The 22,663-nt window shown below is 45.1% G+C and overlaps 1 protein-coding gene across 1 annotated transcript in view; it reads right to left on the bottom strand.

The window, feature by feature from the left end:
* WDR17 (WD repeat domain 17) overlaps positions 1–22,663 on the bottom strand; it is a 66,643-nt gene that overhangs the window by 11,706 nt on the left and 32,274 nt on the right. Inside the window, exons 9-21 of the mRNA XM_014547758.1 lie at positions 21,742–21,824; positions 19,726–19,812; positions 17,696–17,860; positions 15,193–15,395; positions 13,716–13,865; positions 13,248–13,378; positions 12,821–12,946; positions 11,419–11,574; positions 7,817–7,881; positions 5,148–5,280; positions 4,247–4,338; positions 3,118–3,217; positions 1,991–2,130 (exon numbers count right to left, since the gene is read on the bottom strand). Coding sequence (XP_014403244.1) covers positions 1,991–2,130; positions 3,118–3,217; positions 4,247–4,338; positions 5,148–5,280; positions 7,817–7,881; positions 11,419–11,574; positions 12,821–12,946; positions 13,248–13,378; positions 13,716–13,865; positions 15,193–15,395; positions 17,696–17,860; positions 19,726–19,812; positions 21,742–21,824 — 1,631 coding nt within the window. The remainder of the gene's footprint in view (positions 1–1,990; positions 2,131–3,117; positions 3,218–4,246; positions 4,339–5,147; positions 5,281–7,816; positions 7,882–11,418; positions 11,575–12,820; positions 12,947–13,247; positions 13,379–13,715; positions 13,866–15,192; positions 15,396–17,695; positions 17,861–19,725; positions 19,813–21,741; positions 21,825–22,663) is intronic.

Genomic DNA, 22,663 nt, shown 5'->3' with positions numbered 1-22,663 from the left:
TGGGGGGAAGAGGCTCTCCTACCCCCGCGCCATATGGGTCACGAAGAACAGCTCTGGGATGCCCGGCTCACTCTAGAGCTCCCACGTGCGGGCGGAAAGGAGAGTGGACAGTGTTGCCTGAGTCAGCCCCCACAGGGGGCGGAACTGTGTGATGGCTGCTGCAGTCTGCATGTGTGTGCCCCCAAACTCACGCGTGGAAACCAAACCCTCAAGGAGATGGTACTTGGAGGTGAGGCCTTGGAAGGTGCTCAGGTCAGGAGGGCAGAGCCGGCATGAACAGGGCTGGTGCCCTCACAGACGAGGCCACAGAGAGCCCCCCTCCCCATGGGACACAGTGGAAGATGCCAACTGTTAACCAGGAGGCCGGCTCCATGGACACCTAATCCACAAGTGCCTGGATCTTGAAGGTCTCAGCTTCCAGAACCATGAGAAATGCATTTCTGTTGTCTACAAGCTGCCGGTGTGTTTGTTACAGCAGCCGTAACTGACTGAGACCCTAGGTAAGAGTGCACGCTTTGGAAACCATTCATGTGGCCTTGAATCCTGGCTCTGACCACGCACTGAGGCCCGAGGCGAATCTGAGAGCTCATCTTAAGAGTGGCGTGTGTGCAAGGGGTGTACAGCGGGGAGAGGTCATAGTCCTAGCAAACAAGCTAATCCAGAACGTCTCAAGGTGCTAAGTAACTTGGTGAGAGAGAAGATTAAAGTCTAAAACCATCTTTACTCAACACAGAGCTTCTGAGTGACAGCATCCCCCGCATCTTTCCTAAAGTCCCTCCCTAATGAAGGGCAGTCGGCCCTGAGGACGGAACCCACTGGACCAGGAAGCCCAGGTCGCCCCCGGCACTTCCCAGGGTCTGTCCCTGAAAGCGTTGCCGAGTTCGGGGCAATGGCCTGTGCCAAGTCCCCGGTAAACCACCTTAGTTATTACTCTCCATTGGAAAAGTGACCTTATTTTCCAAACCTTAAACCAAGACACAGGATCTGACAAGGAGGAGCAGGGATGCAGAATTTGACATGTGGAAATGTGTGGTTCTGATAATCTTAAGATGCACACATTACTGTCTCCTGATGCTTTATGGGCTGGGAGTTCTATGGAATTACAGCTGGGCTACTTCAGGATGGGCCACGGTAGATTTCATTACCCAACCGTTACTTCATTCTCACACCCCCCTTTCCTCTCACAATCTTACCTTTTATTAAAAAAGGAGACCCTGCTCTCAAAAAAGATACTTTCTGATATTTGACCAATACAAAGAATGTCTGTGGTAGGTTTTTATAAGTATTCATTACCAGATTAAGTACATTTCTTTTTATTCCTAGTTTAAGCGATTTTAAGTAGATTTCCTTTTTAAATATATATATTTTATTGATTTTTTACAGAGAGGAAGGGAGAGGGATAGAGAGTTAGAAACATCCATCAGCTGCCTCCTGCACACCCCCTACTGGGGATGTGCCTGCAACCAAGGTTCATGCCCTTGACCGGAATAGAACCTGGGACCTTTCAGTCCACAGGCCGACGCTCTATCCACTGAGCCAAACCAGTTAGGGCAAGAGATTTTAATACTATTATTATATACCAATACTGACTGTTATCAAATGACTTTCTGTATCTTTCTGACAATAATATGATTTTTCTACGTTATTCCATTAATGTGATAAATTATATTAATTGTATTTCTAAAGTTATCCAACTTTATTTCTCTGGTATAAAGGCAAGTTACCCTTGATCCTTTTATATAGGCCTGACTTTGGCTAGCTAAGTATTTGGTTCCAGACTTTTGCTTCCATGTTCATGAGTGAGATTCTCTGGCAGTTTTTCTTTTTGTACTGTCCTTGTCTAGTTTAGGTATCAACTATATGTTAGCTTCTGATAATAAGAAAAAAACAGGACACCCTGTATACTCCCAACACATGATCAAATGCGACTTGCAAGACTGAAACGATGCATTCCATCACCATACAATTCTTTGCATTTAGGAGCTCTTACCACATTGGGATCATCATGCATTTTCTGGCCAACAATTCCAGGGCGTAGTGGGTGGCTGGGGCTGCCGACTCGCCCAGGACCGTGCCCACGCAGACCGCCAGCTCCAGCTCGTTCCCGCGGAGCAGGGATGCCATGGCCAGCTTGCCAGGGAGAAACAATGTCCTCAGGGTCAGAGACGCACACGGGGCAGGGGCACCGCTCCCGCCAAGCTCAGGAAGCAGACCGGGGTGCATTAGCTGCTACTCAGGCATTCTTATAAAATCCTGCTGCACTATTTCTACACAGGACGTAGGGGTGACTGCAATTTCAAGCGGAAAAGCTGATAAAGGGACACACAGGAAATACTCTCTAAGGTTAGAATTTTAGAATTTAGAGCGCTTGCTCATATTTTTGTAATTAACAACAGTCTCTCTGCAATGTCCTCAATATGTCCTTCAGTTTCTATCAGAAAAAAAGGTAAATTATTTTTTTAAATATATTTTTATTGATTTCAGAAAGGAAGGGAGAGGGAGAGAGAGAAACATCAATGATGAGAGCGAATCACTGATCAGCTGCCTCCTGCACGCCCTACACTGGGGATCAAGCCCTCAGCCCAGGCATGAGCCCTGACTGGGGATTGAACCGTGACCTCCTGGTTCATAGGTCAATGCTCAACCACTGAGCCACCTGGCAGGGCAAAAGTGTCAATTCTTAAAAGCTTCCTAAGTAGTGTACGATGAGTATCAATTATCCCGGGAAGGCAGTGTTCTAGGAGCCAGGAGCCCCAAGTCTGCATCTTTACTTAGGATTTCCCTGATTCCATTAGTGGGTCCAGTGGGAAACACCCTAATAGTATAACTGGCGAAGAACATACTGAAGTAAAATAAGATCTTTCAAACGTCAGGAATGGAGTGCAAGTGCAGCGACTTCCCCTTTACCACCTACTGCTTTACCTACAACGAGATACTTCGAGCCAGCTCGTCACAAGAGGACCTTGTGATAGAAATTTAAAATGGAAGGACAGATCCCAGGGCCTGCGCAGTGTCCCCCTCGGCTGGGAAAGCATGCAGACCCGGATATGACTCAGGAGTCAGCCTGCTGTCCCTCAGACACCCGCCCTTCCCCTCACATGCCCCCCCCCACTGTACCTCCACATCGTCCACGGCCAGGTGGCAGCAGGCGGCCCGCACCGCCCGGCCGCCCTGGAAGTGCCACTCCGCCAGCTGCGCGCTCGCCGTGTGCAGGAGCCTCGGGAGAAGAGGAGGGGAGAAGAGGGGGGCATTCTAGATCAGCAGGCGCCCCAGGAAGGGAGCTGATGCCCTATCACAGGCTGGTGCGCGGATCGGAGGGACCTCACGGGACATCCGGGACTTAGGTAGAAGCCGGACTTGGGGGGAGTCAGGACAACAGTCTTTCTTAGCAGGCGAGCTGGTGAGTCCCCCAAATGTCAGGAAAACGCCTGATTTTCAAAACTTGCCACCCCTCGTGGAATGAGTTGAGACTCGGCGGCAGGGGGCAGTTAACCTGTGGAGAGCTGCAGGCGGAGCCCTAACTTTCCAAGGTTTGGGTGGTGACGGGCCATGGGAAGTGTGCGTGTTAGGTCTGCAAGAGGCAGAGGGGATGGCAGAGGGCAGCCAAGAACCAGGAGGAAATGCTGGTCCCAACACATCACTGCCCAACATTTCATCACCCTTTTTACCCGGTCAGTGTTCTAAACGTTCCAATGTCCTATGTTCTAGGGCAAAACGGGAGCCGAGAGAAGAGGCCGGGAAGGTGGGGACTAGATTTGGAAAAGGGAAAGACGCTGGAGAAGTCTAGTCCCCTTTCCTTTGCAAACGCAACTCTGGATTTCTTCTTTGCAAGAGGCTGAAATGCTACTCCAGACACTAACCCTGGGGCCACGGGTGATGAGCAATGTCACCGGGACCCGGTCCGCACTGACTGCACAGGGAGCACAGTGACCCCACACAGCCCTTCCCCACCGGCTGCCTCAGCCTTAGGACTCAGGTGCTGGCCTTGCAGTCTCCACACTGAAACCCTTTTGCCTTCCTGGAAGCTAAAGGGCATCTAGGCTGCGCCCACGTGGCTGGCATGTCCCTGTGCACCTGGGGTTGGACGCTGCCACAGAACCTGGATCCTGGTGGGAAATGCAGGGGGACCTGAGCCAGCCACGTCCTGTGTGTGCAAAGGAAGACGGGCTACGGGGCCCTGAAATACGCCGAGAGGGAAACCAGCCATAGAAAAATATCGACCCCAAACACAGCATCGGCCGCTCACTCAGTGAAGTCCTCCCGGCGGGCGTCCTCGGGACCGGAGGCTCCGTCGGGGGTGGAGACGTGGCAGGTTTGCATGTTTCCCTCACACGCAGCCTGGGATGGAACGAAAACTTTCATCACTCTCTTTAAAAATTAATCTTTATTGTTGAAAGTATTACCGATGTTCCCTTCTTTCCCCCACTAACCCCCTCCTCTCACTCCCTACTCCTGCCCAGGCCTTCACCGCACTATTCCTTTTTTTTGTGTGTGTTAATCCTCATCCAAGGATATTTTTTGCCCATTGATTTTTAGAGGGGGGGGGGACAGGGGAGAGAGAGAGAGAGAGAGAGAGAGAGAAACATCAATGTGAGAGAGACACATAGATTGGTTGCTTCCCTCACCCACCCCAGCTGGGGCCAGGGGTCCAGCCTGCAACCGCGGTCTGTGCCCTTGACCAGAATGGAACCCATGACCCTCAGTCCCAGGGCCGATGCTCTCACCACCGGCTAGGGCACACACCATTACTTGAATTAATCTTTAGCTCACTGTTGGTAAGTGACACATTTCAGACTAGTATTTTGAACAAAGGATGTCTAAGTCATGTTTGAAATTTATAGCATAATTTGGAGCCACCTTAGAATTTGAAAAAAAAAACACAAAAACAAAAAACAGGTGAACTCCATTGTATGAACATGAAGCTTCAGTGCTCGGTTACCAGGAAAAGCTGGTCGAGCTCATGCAACGTTCAGCAGCGAACAAAGGCTCCGAGTTCAGAGTATGTGAGGACCTAAAACGAGGTCAGTGTGACCACGGCACAGACCCTGGCCTTCTCTGACTCTGTCAAGACGGCGATCAGTCAACAGGACCCTCTCCCTTCCACACCCGCCCTCTGATGTTCGAAGTGTGTGACTCTGCACCTGTACCTGGGCCACAAGCAGAGCTTCTTTAAGCTGACCCCGGGCCATAAAAAAGTGGACCAGTTTTCTCACATCCCCAATGGCGATGCAGTAAGGGATGGCGTCATCCTTATCTTCCTGGATTAGCTGGTCGGCTCTCCTAATGAAATGAGAATAATTTCTCTTTTTACAACACAGTCATTTCAAGGTTCTCGGGTGGACTGAGCTTTTCTGAAATATCTAAACTTCGAGGAAGATTTCATAAAAGCTTTTTTGCATATCACTTTTTTTTAAAAGACAGATTTTACGATCAAATCATAAACAGAAGACAAAAGTTTTCTGAAATAATAGATACTATAGGTACTTATTTTCCCTTAGACCATTACATATATTCATATTTTAAATGTACTGACCAGGCCAGGCCTTAAAATTAGTGCAGCTTATCTATTTACATGAGCAATATATTCTTCTGAAGGTCAACTAGATAGACTACATATGGTGCCATGGCAGATCTGCTCTCGACTGGATTAACAAATGTGTGGGTGTCTGCTTTGTTAAAGAGAATTTTAAATGGTACAGTGAACACAATGATGAATAGAGAGCTTCTAAATGCCACTTGCTTAAAAATCATTAAAAAGAATGATGCAAGAACATAAATATTGATAATGAAAGGTGGGGTATTGTAAGTGACCCAGGAATGTTCCAGACAGGTGAAGGGGGTGGGGGATCCTGACGCCGAAGATTACGAAGGGTACCTGTGGGTGTCTCTGTCTCTATTGTATCCACGTCTGTCTGTCTCTGCTTCTCTTTCCCTACCGTCGTCCCAGGTACTTTCCCAAAGGCCAGCTAGTTCCTTCCACTCTTAGTGTTTAACCTGCTTTGTTGAGCGCAAATCTGGTTTATCTAATTTGCGTTGGCATTTGTACTAAATTGCATTTCAATGGCCAATCTCTGAGCAGGGGCAGTAGATGCATTTTATGTTGTTTTTCCAGCTCACCTTCCACCATCCCCAATGTACAGGGTCATTGGGGTCCCTCCCAACAGCTCTCTTGATACCACGTGACCCTGACTCCCTTGTTACAGCTGATTAGAAACAGTATTCTCCCCCTTGGCATTCGGAACTAGGAAGAGACCACCAATCAAACTCAATGGCTGCGTCTATAGAATGTAAACTTGGGAGCCTTGGGGAGAGAGATCATTTCCCGGCCACCATGTGAACCATGGTGCAGGGAAAATCTGGTGTCAGTTTTCAAAGATAAATGAAAAAGAGCTTTTGCTGAGGTTAAGACAAAACTGTTTTGAGGAATAAACGTCCTCAGCTAACTTGACCTCCTAAGGCTTGAGTGGGAGGAGTAGCACTCAGGACCGTAGGGAGGACCCAAGAATTCCTTGGATCTTGGACCTTAGGGGAGGGAACCTCCAGCGGAGGGCGGGGCTGCCTGCTGCTAAGCTCACAGCTGGGAGAGCAGGTGCTGGGGACCCTGCCTCCATGGCCAATGCGTTACTCCCGTGGTGCTCCAGGCTTCACTGATTGATTTTTAATGGTAAATGTGAGGTGCAATTCAATTTTATTACAAATCATGTACCATGAAATAAAAATGAAAAGTTTTTATTTTTAATGCTAGATATAAAGTAAATACTCATTAAACAGTATTCTATAGGCCTAGCTCAGTGATTAACACATAATAAGCACTAAATAAATATTTGTTGAACGAATGAATGAATGAATGAATGAATGAATAGAGAATAGTCTTATGTTGTAAGTTAAAATGTGTCCCCCAAAAAGATATGTTGACATTCTGACCCATGGTATCTGTGAACGTTACCTTATTTGGAAATAGGGTGTCAATGTAATTAATTACGATAGGGATATAGTGGGTCAGGGGTGAAGACAGACCCTAAATATGATACGGGTCATGTCCTTATAACAAGAGGGGAATTTGGGCACAGGGACACACAGGAACAATGCCACGTGAAGACAGGCAGAGGTTGGAGTGATGTGTCTGCAAGCCAAGGACTGCTGGCCACCACCAGGTGCTGGGAGGAGGCGTGGATCTGATTCTTTCTCAGAGCACTCCGCAGGAACCACCCCTGCCAATGACCTGATATCAGACCTCTGGCTCCGGAACTGGGACGGAATACATTTCCGTTGTTCCAAACCACCTCGCTTGTGGTGCGTTGTTATGGCAGCCCTAGAAAGCGAATACATCTTAGAAAGAAATCTTGTTTATGACATTCGTAAGCAAGGACACCTAGTTAAGCTTGCTTGGTGTTGACACTCTCCTTGACCACCTGCTCCTCCCTAAGATCCCTGGAGAGGAAAAGGCGGGGATGAGTGTCTGCTGAGAGAGTTTCTGAGATTACAGAGGAAGTATTCCACAAACATCTGGGAACCTTCAGAAAATCTCAGCACTTACCTTTCAATAGCAACACAGTCACCAGTGAGCATGTTTATGGACCTGTCATTTCATCCACTGACATGGGAAATTGGCCTTCCAATTACTTTATCAGATGTCAGGTCAAACATAAGAGCAGCAAAATGACTTGTAACCAATTAGTTTATTGTGTCAGAAGACATGAAATTCAGTTATTATTTAAAAGAACGTAAAGTAGAAATCTCAAAAGCTGCCGTCCTCTTCACCTGTTGTTCCTACGCTAACATATTTGGAAGGGCTCTGGGATACAGACGGCCTTACCTCTGCGTTAACTTCCTCCAGTACTTCACCGAGACGCCTGGTGCCACGGACAAGGCTTTGTCCCACTGCAGCAGAGAGAGAAGAGCAGAAACACAGCGTTCTGACGCACAGTCTCACACCCGGCAGACTTGTTCTTTAATGAACTCAGATTTATGAAACAAGATTTTAGAGTGTATTTAGAGTGTGAGCATTCCCAGGATTACTTTTCTATTCTATCTCATTCATCCCACAGAGTATAAATATTACTATATCCTAAATAATAAAAGCCTAATGTGCTAATTAGACCAGACGTCCCTCCAGACGTCCTTCCGGACGACCTTCCCAATGAAGCAGGCTGCGAGGGAAGCCTGGGTCCCGGGTGCCAGAGGGAAGCCGGTGCCGGCAGCCAGGGAAAGGAAGGTCTTCTCTTGCATGATTTTCATGCATCAGGCCTCTAGTCTATAATAATAAAAGCTTAATATGCTAATTAGACCAGACAGCCAAATGACCTTCCGGATGTCCTTCCGGATGACCTTCCAGACGAAGCCAGGGCTGCGAGGGCCAAGGCAAGCTGCTGCAGTTGCGAGGGCCAAGCCCCTTGCACGAATTTTGTGCATCAGGCCTCTAGTTTTAAAATGAAATGATATGTAAATTGTATTATTTAGCAGGGAAAATCCCAAACTAGTATTATACAGAGAGACAAGAGCTAGGAAGAGGGGAAGAGAGAAAGAAGGTGATGGTGGGGGAGGGATAGTAACTAGAGTTTTTAGTTTGAAAAATATATTAACTCATCATCCAACACAACACCAGAGTAATTTTTCTGTGGTATTCTATGTTCTACGTTCAAAATAATTTGTACTGAGATTTTATTTCACTGTTATGTTTAACAAATATATCTATTTCTATTCTTTCCTTACTCATTTTTATAAATTATATTTATTGTAAATTCTTCCTTTACAGTTGGTAACACCAATCTTCATATTTGAAATATTAGGCTACTAATAAAGAAGCTCATTGCTCAACCAAGGCTGACTGTGACTGTGATTTAAAAATATGGAGTTCAGCCCTGGATGGTTTGGCTCAGCGGATAGAGTGTCGGCCTGCGGACTGAAGGGTCCCAGGTTCGATTCTGGTCAAGGGCACATGCCTGGGTTGCAGGCTCGATCTCCAGTAGGGGGTGTGCAGGAGTCAGCCTTTCAATGATTCTTTCTCATCATTGATGTTTCTACCTCTCTCTCTCTCCCTCTCCCTTCCTCTCTGAAATCAATAAAAAGAAAAAAAAATATGGAGTTTACATTCAAGTCTGGAAGGGAAGTGAGGGGAAAATATTCTGAAAGATCACTACATAAATCAAAACTTCACTTTATTTAAAACATTTTTTAATCCTCACCCAAGGATATGTTTTTTAAATTGATTTTTAGAGAGAGAGGGAGGGAGAGGAAGAGAAACATCAATGTGAGAGAGAAACATTGATCAGTTGCCTCTGAGGTACGTGCACAACAACCTAGGTATGTGCCTTGACTGGGAATCTAACTCACGACCTTTCCCGTGTACGGGATGATACTCCAACCAACGGAGCCACCAGACAGGGTGCAAAACTTCGTTTTAATGAAGGCTTTTCAAAACAGAGCTCTACTGCAATTAAGGCTATAAAATTGGTAATTAGCCTACAATTAATGTTAAAATTTAATCAGGTAATTTTAAATATTATATAATTTATAATCATGTTACTTAAGGAAGGGAATCTAAATAAGTTTTAAAGGGAAATTTAACTATACTATAGTAGGAAGAAATGGAAAAAAGAAATTGAAATGTAGATTAAATTAATGTCACCAAGCTCTTTCAATAAAAACAGGTCTTGTAAGTGAAAAGATTAAATGTTTCTCTAACCCAGTGGTTCTCAACCTTCCTAATGCCGTGACCCTTTAATATAGTTCCTTAGGTTGTGGTGACCCCCAATTTCATTGTTACAAATTGGACATAATTAAAGCATAGTGATTAATCACAAAAACAATATGCAATTATATATGTGTTTTCCAATGGTCTTAGGCAACCCCTGTGAAAGGGTCGTTCGACCCCCAAAGGGGTCGCGACCCACAGGTTGAAAACTGCTGCTCTAACCTCATAGTACTAGCCTTGCAGGAATAAGCCATCTGTAAGGAGGTGATGATGAACAATTGTAAGGACACCCATATTTCTAAAGGATTTTAAGCACAGTTTCTGGAAATCATTCGTCCTTTGATAAAACTGCACCTGAGTAAAGGATCTTTAATTAAATTTGAATTAAATAGTTTAAAATTAGATATGCCAAAATAAAAAATTCATAAAGATAAAGAATTATACTGTTCTATCAAAATGTATTTCTCTTTGGCTTTTGATAGGTACTATTCTTTCTAGTAGTGCCCTGTTAAAAAAGTAACTTTTACGTCATATCTTTACTTCTTCATAAGTAAAACTTTTACACTGCTCCTAGATTAAACACTTTTTAATTTGCAGCGCCTTTCAACAATGCTTTTAAATGACACATTTTATTATTTAAGGTCAGGAAGTAATTGTCTCTAGAGTATGAAGCAATTAAAAGGTGCATTAAACTTCATCTTGACATATTTTATTAAAACTATTGCTTAGCTTTATATTATTGATAAGTATCCTTACTTGTATGTCGTCATCATGATAATTATGAAATTAACTAACTTAGACATTTAGAAAAATGATCAAGTATGAAACGAGTCCACGTCATCTTAGTTTTTTGTTTTTGTTTTTTGGTGGGGTGGGGGAATTTTGTTGGAGTAAATACACACGTAGGAAAATGAAAAGCTCAGTACGTTTCCACCCTGGCTACACTCATGTAACCAGCCCCCGGGTCAAGGAACAGAGGCCGCCCCCTTTTGCTCTGCCAGTCCCCGCCCACCTTCCAGTGTAGGCCCTTGTGCAGGATTTTACCAGGGCAGCTTCATCCGAACCTCTCATGGGAACTGCTGAGCTCAGTCCTCTTTAAGAATCAGGCTGTGCCATCAGATGACCCTCAGTGGGCACGTCTGGCCAGTGCGGGACTTAGTTATGACACACAGTACGCGTGAGGGAACCCACGGGGCAAGTTAGCCAACGGAGATGCTTCTTCGGGAATCAGAGTCCAGCCTCGGGCAGTGGTTCTCAGACTTCCTCCTGCTCGAGAGGCACCGGGAGGGCCTATAAAAGCTCGGATCAGCCCGGCGGGCGTGGCTCAGTGGTTGAGTGTCCATCTATGAACCAGGAGGTCAAGATTCTCATCCCAGAAGACACATGCCTGGGTTGCAGGCTTGATCCCCGTTGTGGGGCGTGCAGGAGGCAGCCAATCAATGACCTCTCTCATCACTGATGTTTCTCTCTCTCTCTCCCTCAATAAAAATATATTAAACAAAACAAAAGCTCAGGTGCCTGGCTCCCACCCAGGGTTTCTGACTGCGGCCTGGGGTGGGAAATGCGTGTCTAGCAGGTCCCTGAGCCCAGGACCCCCTGTGATGGCACACACTTGAGGGACCGAGGACCAGCGAGATCCGGAGAAAGGTCAGCTTCACAGCCCCTAACTAACCAAGACCGACTTCGCTACTAAACTCGTGCATGTCGCTCCGACGGCCCCTCACCTCGCCGAGCTCCACCATGAGCTCGCAGTAGCGCTGGATCTGCCCGAGCCTCAGGTGTATGTCCGCGGCCTCCTTCAGCCTCTCCTCCATGGTCGGCGCGCCGATGCCCCCTCCGAACTTGGACATCTTGACTGTGGTCAGCTCCTGAGCTTCAGACTGTGGCGAAGAAAAGACCCTTCTCCTGAACTGTGTGACACAAGCGCTGGGGATGCACCTGCCCCCAGAGCGCTCTGTGGACACGCGGCTTCACAGCATCGACACTGGGAAGCAGGCACTGGGAAGCAGGCACTGAGAACCACACTTCCCTCTAAAGGAGGCAGCCTGGCTCACAGTGCGGGTGGGGATGGAGCCTGGGGCCTGGGGTGGGTGGCAGAGGCGAACTCCCACTGTCCCTAAAGCTCCTGGGGTTATGGCGACACAGAGGCCCCAGGGCCGGAGGCAGTGAGGGAGAGACAGCCGTGATGAAGAGGCATAAGATGGCCGCTGACAGACATTAAATTACTGGCTTCCTCGAACTGGCTCCTGTATAGCCACCAGGAAACTGTGGTAGTCAGACGCGTCTAGCTGTGCACAATTCCCTCCCTGCTGACGGGTAAGTTCCCTGCGGACATTTCACTGCAAACCTAAGAGCTACTTCTCTTTCCGGGCCCAAGCCTGGTGTGTGGTGGGCACTGCAGATCACCCAGGTGTGAGATAACTAATGCTTCTGCATTACAATTCACTACGACCAGTTTAATAAGACATAGCTCAGAAGACAGCCTTTCAGGCCCCTGAGACCAGACCCAGCGTGGCCCCCGCATCCCCGTCACCTGGTTGCAGGGTAAATGGGAAGCATTGCAAGCAGGTCCAGGTGATCTTTGGGATTTCACGAAGTTTGACTTAAGAAACTATGGCTGCCTCCTCGGTTCTCAGGAAATTCCTGCTCTCAGGGTCAGACTCTCATGCTTGGTTTTACTGAAGATTTATCTCCTCAACATTCACATATTTCAGTCAACTAACTCTAATTATATAAAATTTTAAAATAATCTTTATGTTTTAACTAGAGGCCCGGTGCACAACATTTGTGCACCGGGGGAGAGGAGTCCCTCAGCCAGGCCTGTGCCCTCTCACAGTCCGGGATCCCTCGGGGGATGTCTGACTGCTGGCTATCCCCCAAGGGGTCCTTAGTGCTCGCCAGCCATGAGCCCGGCTTCCGGCTGAGCGGTGCTCCCCCTGTGGGAGCACACTGACCATCAGGGGGCAGCTCCTGCATTGAGCGTCTGCCCCCTGGTGGTGAGTGTGCGTCATAGCGACCAGTCATTCCGCCGTTTGGTCGATTTGCACGTTAGGGTTTTATTATATAGGACAGCGAGAACGCACAACTCCTTTCTGCCAGAGCCCTCCTGTGTGCCACTGCACTCACCATGCGGAACTTCAGCAGGTGCTTCAGGTGCATGATGCCTTTGCAGTAGTTCTGAGGAAGCAAGCTGTCATCCTGCCCTTTGATCACGGCCACCAAGTTCCACAGGTTGTCACTGCCACCTGGAGGCTAACAGTGGATGCAGAGTCAACAGCCAGAGATGTGCTCGGGAGAGAGAAACCCCGCAGCACGCTGCACCTTCACACACGCAAGGCAGGCACATCGAAACTGAGCATTAACAAGGGAACGGCCACGCGCCTCCCATCGCCTGCTTCCGGCTTCACCGGCTTCCTTACACTGTGCAGGCATGTTCAGAGGGACGCAGGGAACCCATGACACGTGTAAACATGTGATGACTTCGTGACCACGGCTGTGACGATCCATTTTGGGGCAAAGGGAAATGCTCACACCTCATCCCTGTCATACTCACGGACAAACACTCCGAAAACCACCTGAGCTTCTTCCCCCGCGGGTGTCCGCCCAGCTTCTCTATTTCCTGTTTAATGTCCCTCGACACTTTGCCGCACAGCACAGGGGGCGCGCCTCGCAGGATGGCGTCATCTGGAGAACAGACATCACTCAGTGAGGAAAGGCTGTCGGGAAATTTGAGTTAAAAATAAAAATCTGGCCCGACCGGTGTGGCTCAGTGGCTGAGTGTCGACCTATGAACCAGGAGGTCGCAGTTCCATTCCCAGACTGGGCCCATGCCCCGGTTGTAGGCTCCATCCCCGGTAGGGGGCATGCAGGAGGCAGCCTATCAATGATTCGCATCATTGATGTTTCTCTCTCTCTCTCTCCCTCTCCCTTCTCTGAAATCAATAAAAAGACACTTAAAAGTAAATATATAAATAAATAAATAAGTAAAAATAAAAAGCTGACACATGCATAGTGTCAGTACCAGTGTTCCCGATAATTTCCTTCCATGGTCTGTCCGCCAGGATGCTAATCTGTAAAGGGGTGATTAAAGGTGCCAATGACCACAGCCTCACGGTGGAGTCCCGGGAGCAGGAGGCCATGGTGAAGGGGCGGCTCGGATGGCACGTTAAACCTGAAGGAAGAAGAAACGGTGTTAACTGGAGTCAACATTGGAAATATTTTTTATCTACATGGACCTCAGCGAACGCATACAGGATTGGAGTTTTGAAGAAATGTTTCTATCTTGACTGAAAATACTGTAAGAATGGAATAACTTACTTAGCACATTCCCATGAATAATGGCTAAAGGGTGTCCCAAAATTCACGCAAGAAGTAATTTTGATAGAAAACACAGGTTTATAATTAAAAATTGTAAATTTCTTATTGATTCATAAAGTATACAGTATAGGGTTATGTATGGAATAGGACATTGGGTAAATGGCCTCCATGGCTTTGCTGGCACATACGCAAAGCCGTGGTCTTCATTGGTCTTCATTGTCCCTGCTCCAGATCCATAATTGGTACTTGGTAATGCTTATCAAATTGAAGGGATTGAAATCAAAGGGCAACAGATATTAGAATCTGATTCAATAAACCAAGTAAAATTAGGCTTTTATTTTTTGTTGTTGTTAATGTTCACGCAAAATTCAAATCTTGCGTGAATTTTGGGACACCCTTTATAAATGGAATAGTTATGGGAAAGCAAGCGGCCCTGGATGAAAATGTTGAAATTATATCTCAGTTTATTAATACCAATGCAGCACACAGCCATCTGTGACTCCATGGAAGTTCTAGCTACAAGTAAGGAGGCCCTTTTGATTTAAAATGTCCAGAAGTGCAATTCTCTCTCACGCTCAGTCCTCCGCTGCCTCAATTAAAAGGCCATTGGGCTGAAGCACATGGACACACATGGCTGGATTAGGGTTACTTTCTTCCAGGAATCATTTTTGCCATCGTAATTGACCTACTTAGGCCCATTAAGGTGTTGGTGCTGCAAATGAGAGTAAAGATGTGCAAAAGATATCTGATTTTCCATACCCAACTCAATGATATTAAAAAACAAAACACCACTCTACATATCCTGGCGGTAGAGGAATAGCTGAATAAATTACATCTACTTCATTACTGATTTCCTGCTTTATAACTTACCCCTGGACTGATGGTAAGAGAGGAAGAAAAATCCAAGCCATACATGCAAATATGTGCATGGGTGTGTGTGTGTGTGTGTGTGTGTGTGTGTGTGTGTGTAAACACAAGTACACCTGCAGGTAAAGACACCACAATGTAAACAAAAGTTATATTCTGCAAATTTCTGATGATGCTTTTATTGTCTGTCTGGTTTCTAATGAGAATGTTGTTTTAAAATGAAACAATGTAAAACGTCTTAAAAACACCATACTGCTCAGAAACGAGAGTCACCATGAAGAGGGCACAGTGTAAAAGCATGAGGAGCACTTTACCATACACATCTGCGCCATGATCGTACACGGTGTCCAGGCACGTCCCCTCTCGAGTGTCCCACACCCTCACCGTGTAGTCCCAGCTGCCGGAGACGAGGAGGTACGGGATCTCCGGGTTCCACACCAGCCCCCGCACGGGGCCGGAGTGCCCACTGAGAACACTGATGCAGGCATCTTGAGTATAATCCCAGATGCGGACAGAACTGGAACAGAACATTATGGGTCTAATACCATTGGAGTTATCAGTTACCTAAAATATTAACGTATTCTTATTGGAGCACAATGATTACTTCTCAGTGTATTAAAAAAGCATTTTATGTTTCAAGATATGCTAAGAATCTCTTCTTCATAAAAGTTGGAAATGAATGATTAGGCTAGAGTTAGCATACTGCAATACAGAGTATTTTTTCTCCTGACTTTTACTGGTCATTTGCTAATGATACTAAATGTACTATTTCACAGTTTATATGCTTAAAGAATTTATTTCTTAAAATGAAATACCCAGAACCGATAAAACCAAAGAAAAATATGAGTAATAACATGGATACGACAATTTAAGAACACTTAAATTTTTTGTAAATCATGAAAATACTGTATATATGGCAATGGATATTACCTGAAAAATCAATTCAAATTTATGATTATATCAGGCATCATAATAAGTTGCTTATTCAGTGTGGAATCACACTCAGATCATTACAAAATTTAAATATAACTGGATTCAGGATATGACTTGAATCTACTGATTAAACAAAGTACAATTGTTACTAAAATAAAATTTGAACTAAAAATCAACCTAAGATTCCCCCAAATGTCAACTCTGCTTAGACAATTCATACTAATTTTTTAGTCACAGATTTATATCAATCTGCTGATACCAAACTATTGATACTTCAAATATTACATTACACTACAAAGGAGACACATTATATATATTTGTATTTCTTTACGGCATATCTATTCTGCTTTCTATAAAAATACTTCTTCTTTCCCCCTTATCCTAGGACAGCACAGTGTATCCAGGTGTATCAAAATCTACTATTGGGTGCTGATTTCTTATATATATTTAAATTATTTTGTTTGATATCACACCTTCATAGATAAGACTATATTAATTTTTTAAAACATATTTTTATTGATTTCAGAGAAGGAGGGAGAGACAGAAAACATCAAGGATGAGAGAGAATCATTGCTCAGCTGCCTCCTGAATACCCACTACTGAGGATTGAGCCCACACCTGGGGATGTGCCCTTGACTGGAATCGAACCCGGGACCCTTCAGTCCGCAGGCCAATGCTCTATCCACTGAGCCAAACTGGCTAGAGCTGTAAGACTATATTAAAGTGATTGGTTTCAAAATACTTTATAGTTACCATAGAGGGCACTAGAACAGGTTTCCTTGCTTTTAGGACATCAGTGAGATTAGGCAGACATCAGGCATTGAAGTCCTAATGTGTATTTTTTTTTTTTTGAACATAAGAAAAGCATGTTTGTGGCCCCTGTACATAAGGAGAGGGGCTTCCAGGTTGAAGCACAGTACCTGTGAATTCTGGAATAAGGACACTGGCAATTAATGATTTCCCAACAATTCTGACTTTTATGTAAAGGTGCTAGGTAGCGTGTTAGGTACAACCATCACCTGTATGACTACTAGGAGGACTGATAACCAGAATTCAGTACAGTCTTTCAACTTTCAAAACCATAAGTCAGTTACATGCTTACTGCTGTCTTTCTGACAAATATTGCTTAGACATTTGAAGATTATACTTTTTCTCACGTGTTATATAATTTAGACTAGAGTCCTTATTAAGAGACTGGTGATAACTCACAGAAACCCCACAATTATTGTTATTATTAAATTTGGATTGATTCCAAAATTTCAAGAATAAAATATTTCATTTTCAATATTAGACCTGAGGTTACTGTATACTATGACTTTTACTTGCATGAAGAGCATCCTTACTTAAATGTATCTCCTTTTCAATAGTGACCAAACTGTATTATGCAAAACAGTCTTGTTTGAACATAAAATACAGACAAGATTTCAGAAACGTCCACAATGCCCCAAAATGTTAAATCACTCCCGTTACAGCTCTTTTCTTCATGCCAAGATATACATCCCTCTCCTTTTATCCCTTCTCAATGAAAACAGTCCCTTGTTTTCCACGATATGTGAACAACGCTGAAATGAACTCTCCTCTGTGTTTTACAGACTTATTTGTTTCCGATCGTTTACCCTTTCCCAACAGATCCTTTTAACATTTCTGTTCCTATTAACATTGTTACTGGTAAGATAGAAACAAGCATCCACAGTGAAGTAAAATAAGTAAGAAAACAGAAATCATGGCTGATGATAATATAAGCACAGCAACATTTAATTTACCTTTGGTTGAATGCAGTTAGGTACTTGTTAACTGCCCACATGTTAAGTGCACATTTAACATATTTCCCCACCAGTTGGATCACACAGATGGACTAGGAAATTCGGACCCAAAGCCACGTACCCGTCATCAGAGCCGCTGCAGAGGATGCCCTCCCTCAGGGGCGACCAGCGCACGTGGAACACCTTGGCCGTGTGCCCACTGAACACCTTCAGCGGCTGGTCCGAGCTGGTGGCCGCGTAGTAGACGCGGACGCCTCTGTCTTCACAGCCAGTGGCTATCATGTCTCTGAAAGGCCATCGGTGGCCCATGGAAAGAGGAAAGTATGAAAGATGTGATGTTGCTTGTTGCCGATAACTTTAAAACGTACACAGTTCTCACTTCTAACAGTAGAAGTGTTTGCTTCCGTAGTGGAGTGTGACTAAAATCTTACATAAAGTAAAAACATAATTTGCAGAAACTGCCCTCTCTCTTACTGTTCCCCTTTAACCAGTTACATTTTTATTTTATTCATCTTAGATCTGAGATAACGGTATTTATATTTCGATGTGTTCTTTTTCAAAATGTCCAGATTGAGAACTTCTTGACTATTTCTCAGAACTACTGGGTCTCAGGACGGGTCCCCAATGGTGAGTGATGGAGATGTGCTTGCTTGCGGGTAAGCAGATTGTTAATGACACCCTCCCGGCCCTCTGGTCGATTCTGCGGTGGCCTGGGTCAAGCAGTAGTCCCCTGGGGAGGCCCGCTGGGATCGTCCCCAAACCAGGGCTGTCCATCTACGGTGAGTCACAGCCCATCTGCCGATTCTCTTTTGAGCTTGAGATGCTCTAACTGCTGGAGGCAACTAAGGACCTACTAGAATATGTGGATTTGATCTTTAAATGATCTCGTTCCACATTCTCAAGAGCGTGAGAGTGAGCTAAGCAACTGCTTATGCCCAGTGGTCATGCTTGGGATACTGTTTCCAAAGGGAGTCTGAGTCTTGGGCAGACGGTGGGATCCTGGGCTCATCAGAACAGCCCCCCCTAAGGGCCATTGCCCACCATAAGCAGTTCCCACACCCTAGAGACCAAGAGCCCACATCACAGGGCACAGGCCTCGAACTGCAGGTAGCTGACCGTTGTCACAGGGGTTATAACAACTGTACTTATATAGTCCTATGTGAAGAAATACACCAGTTTTCAAACGGGCATGCTGATCTGTAAATGTGCAGGTTACATCTGCCCAAGCCCACTGATACATGGGCTGGTTTCAATATCATTTGCATAATACAAATATTTATATGTATAAATGAATATATATATATATATATATACACACACACACACAGATACGTAAGTATAAAATCTTAGAAATGAAATAATAAACATTCAAAGAGTGTACATACAGGCATCAAAATTAATATTCAGCAATACCTTATGAATAAACTTTTATAAATTCAAGGTGTTTCTCACTTATCTCCTAACATGCTAAGTAGAACATGAATATAGCAATTGGAACATTTTAAGAAGATCTTTAAAAATGAAATTTATTAGGCAGGCTTGGTAGTGAGCATAACAGTTAAGTATGAAGGACTTTTTGAAAAGAAAAGCTTTCTTAGCCAACAAAGCATATTGCACTAATCACTAGTTTTAATTTCAACTGTCAAATGCCCATTAAACCTACGAAACTGAGAAATGAGAGTGTGGAACAGTTATGTTGGTCAGACACAAGGGAATCTGTGTATTGAACACAGTGTTTGGCTAAGAACACAGAGCTACAGGAAGGTATCACTTTGAGAGTTGATAGCTCAATTTTGAAAATGACATGCATTTTAATAAACACTGCCTTTAAATTATTCAAAGTGTGTGTATATATTTTTGGGGGCCATCCTCTAAATGGGACGGATTTTTATATGTTTCATTAGTCAGCCACACGCTTTACCCTAACGCATCAGAAAGTTGTTTCAAAAGCAGGGAATTGATGTTTCTAAATCATATAAAGACAAATCATGAGATAAGAAGACACCCGGACCCAAAAAGCAATGCCAAGGCTAGGCAAGGGGAATGTTGCCTAAGGCGTGAGGAGTATTCCCTCTGGGGTGACATTAATCTTTGTGGTTATCTGAAATCTCAGAAGTGTGATTCTCACTGATTTCGGGGGAAAATACTCACTTGTTGTTTTGGCTCCAATCACAGCCAAACACGGCAGCGGGGTGCTTGTACTTGTGCAGCACTCTCCCATCGAGGGTTCGGATGATACTGTAACCGAGTGCAGGGTGTCAGCAGGAAACACACACTGCAGACGCTCCGTTCAAGGGGACGAAGGATTGCGTACGTCAGGCCCAGGTGCGTTAGGACAGGGACCTTGGCTGCACGGCACTGGGCACATTCGAAGGGGCTGGGTAAATGTTATCTGCATCACATATTACTGATTATGGTAACCTACTTATACCCCGTAAAGGGGATACATTTTTATTTAGAAACGACTTCTTATAGAATTTTTTTACTGAGGAAAAGCACAAGTTACGCATATATTTTAAACCATAATGATGTAACTAACATACGTCTTAGGTATTCGGCTTCAAAATTTATATTTAAAATAACTCATTTCTAATGCTGGTCACATGTACTATCACACCAAGTCCAAGATGTACCTGTTGTCATATTTCTCTGCGTGTTCTAAGTGATATAAGTAGAAATTTTGAAGGACCCCTTTTCCCTAAAAGGATCCTGTATACTTTAACTGCAATACCATATACATGACACCATAATGCAAGGGCTACTGATTCCTTTAGAAAGAAAAAAGTAAGTTCTGTATAAACTAATGTATTACAGGTTTTAAAGTTTTTGGAACAGACCCTCTAAGACACTGTTAGGTCCCCCAGAACTTCTGAGGGTACTGGGTAGTGTGGTGACCGTGCGTGTAAGTGTTTACTCACCGACTGTGTTCAGTCATCAAATAAATACAGCCCTGAACGGACATGTGTCACCCAACCAAAAAACACGTGGGCACATTTTTCGTATTTTGGTCTGTATCAATTTGCAAATAGTTATTTCATGGGAAGTATCACTAATATTGTTATTTCCGAAAATTTTAATATCCTGGTAAAGAACTTTAGTTTCCATAAGTACTGTCTTTCCCACTGAAATTAAAAAGTGAGAATAAGAACAGTGGTGCCTTTACAGCAAAACCGAAGACGGGACAAATGACTCTACTCCAGCGACCATGAGTGTCTGTATCACCGTCAGAGACAGCAACCCCTGCAGCTGAGGGGGCATCACCAGATTAAAACGTTATTCAGCCCCAAGGCAATTTCTCCCTTGCACGGTATATTTTGGAAACCTACCTTCCCCTAGGACTTAACAGAACTGAGAAAGCATGTATTTCTGAGACACGGGGTCAGAGAACTGAGCTTCTATAAAAAGGCATTTCCCACATGAATTCCTTTTCTAAATAATGGCACCTCCCCAACTGTGAAGACGTTTCTAGAGCACATGATAGCTCCCGAGTTGCTGTAACACTGACCCACCACTCCCTCCAAAATCGGAGGAGAAACATCTAGACTCTTTGTGAAAAGTCCTTCAAGCCTCTTGGAGGCCATTCACTCTTGTAATTATTACTCGGGTAGTGCTGTCACTTTGCAGCCATGACTGGCTCCTTTTTATTATTTATTTATTGCTAATTTTTTTTTAATTGACTTCAGAGAGGAAGGGAGAGAGAGAGAAACATCAATGATGAGAGAGAATCATGGACCGGCTGCCTCCTGCACACCCACAGTGGGTTTTTTAATTGACTTCAGAGAGGAAGGGAGAGAGAGAGAAACATCAATGATGAGAGAGAATCATGGACCGGCTGCCTCCTGCACACCCCACAGTGGGCATCCAGCCCGCAACCCGGGCATGGGCCCTGACTGGGAATCGAACTGTGACCTCCTGGTCCATAGGTCGATGCTCAACCATGGAGCCACACCGGCCAGGCTCTTTTTATTTATTTTTGAACATCACCTCATCGTTATTTATTACTGATGCATCATAGCGATACAGCAGATGCCTGTGTGGACGTCTACATAATATTGACGACAGGTGTGCACAAATGGAACCGCATCAGGATGTTCAGGGAGGAGCTGCCGGACACACTGGCAGGCCCCAGGCATCTCTGTGGACGTGACAGCCGCACACAGCACTCACCAGAGACCATCTCCGCTGCAGGTCGCTATTCGTTTGGAATCTTTATGACTCCAGGCAACGCAGAATATCCCATTCCTTCCGTGCTTCAAAAAATGCAAAACACCTATCAATAAGAAATAGTTCACCTCTTTTTCTCTTAGTTACTTACTCCGTCTAGGTGTTATTTCGCTATGAGGAGCTGCTGAGGTGAGGCTGACAGAGGCCTTACGGCCCGCAGCCCGGAGGGAATATATACCCTAAGCATGTGTCCAGCTCTCACACTTAACCTCAGGATCATTGTTTCAGGACATGAACCCGGTGGCTTCCGCCTCTTCTGGGGACCCCGGTCAGGAGCCAGAAGTGCTTGCTGAGCTCCTTGCGGATGAAGCTCTGCTCCCCGCCTCCTGCACACACCAGGCTGCGGGTGCAGGGTGACCGCCTGCTTCCTACCCCAGGGCAACCGGGACTGGAGTGTGAGACATACGGCAGACACTGTTGCCATGACCGTTCTTCGCAATTTCAAAGTTTTACTTTTATAAAAGCAAAGAAGAGCAGATTTAAGGTCATCCCTAGAACAAATAGCTTCATTCATCTGTGCGTCTGCATTCTCAGACTGCGGGTGGGGAAAGGGACGCAGTCCCAGCTGCTGTGATGGGAACGTGTAAAACTCCAGAAGGATGTTACACACGGGCACGTCATCCTTCAACGGGGTCACGGGCGAATAAGGTGCCCTCACCCCATTTCCAAAGCTGACTGAAGACATTTCAACCTTATATCCCACTAAGCTGTGCTGCTTTACGGGGAGAGAAAATGCCTTTTCCCCTGTTTTATGGCCATTTGACTAAGGCGGTCTCTAGCTGCTGTTCTTACCTCTTTGGAGGTCAAGGGGGAGGCTTACAAAAATGGATACAAAATGGGGTCATGTCCATCCCCGTCCCCTGGA

The sequence above is a fragment of the Myotis brandtii genome, unplaced genomic scaffold, assembly GCF_000412655.1.
Source record: "Myotis brandtii unplaced genomic scaffold, ASM41265v1 scaffold484, whole genome shotgun sequence".
NCBI lineage: Eukaryota > Metazoa > Chordata > Mammalia > Chiroptera > Vespertilionidae > Myotis > Myotis brandtii.
Note: the sequence above shows the minus strand (reverse complement) of the source record. Positions and strands in the feature narration are given on the sequence as shown.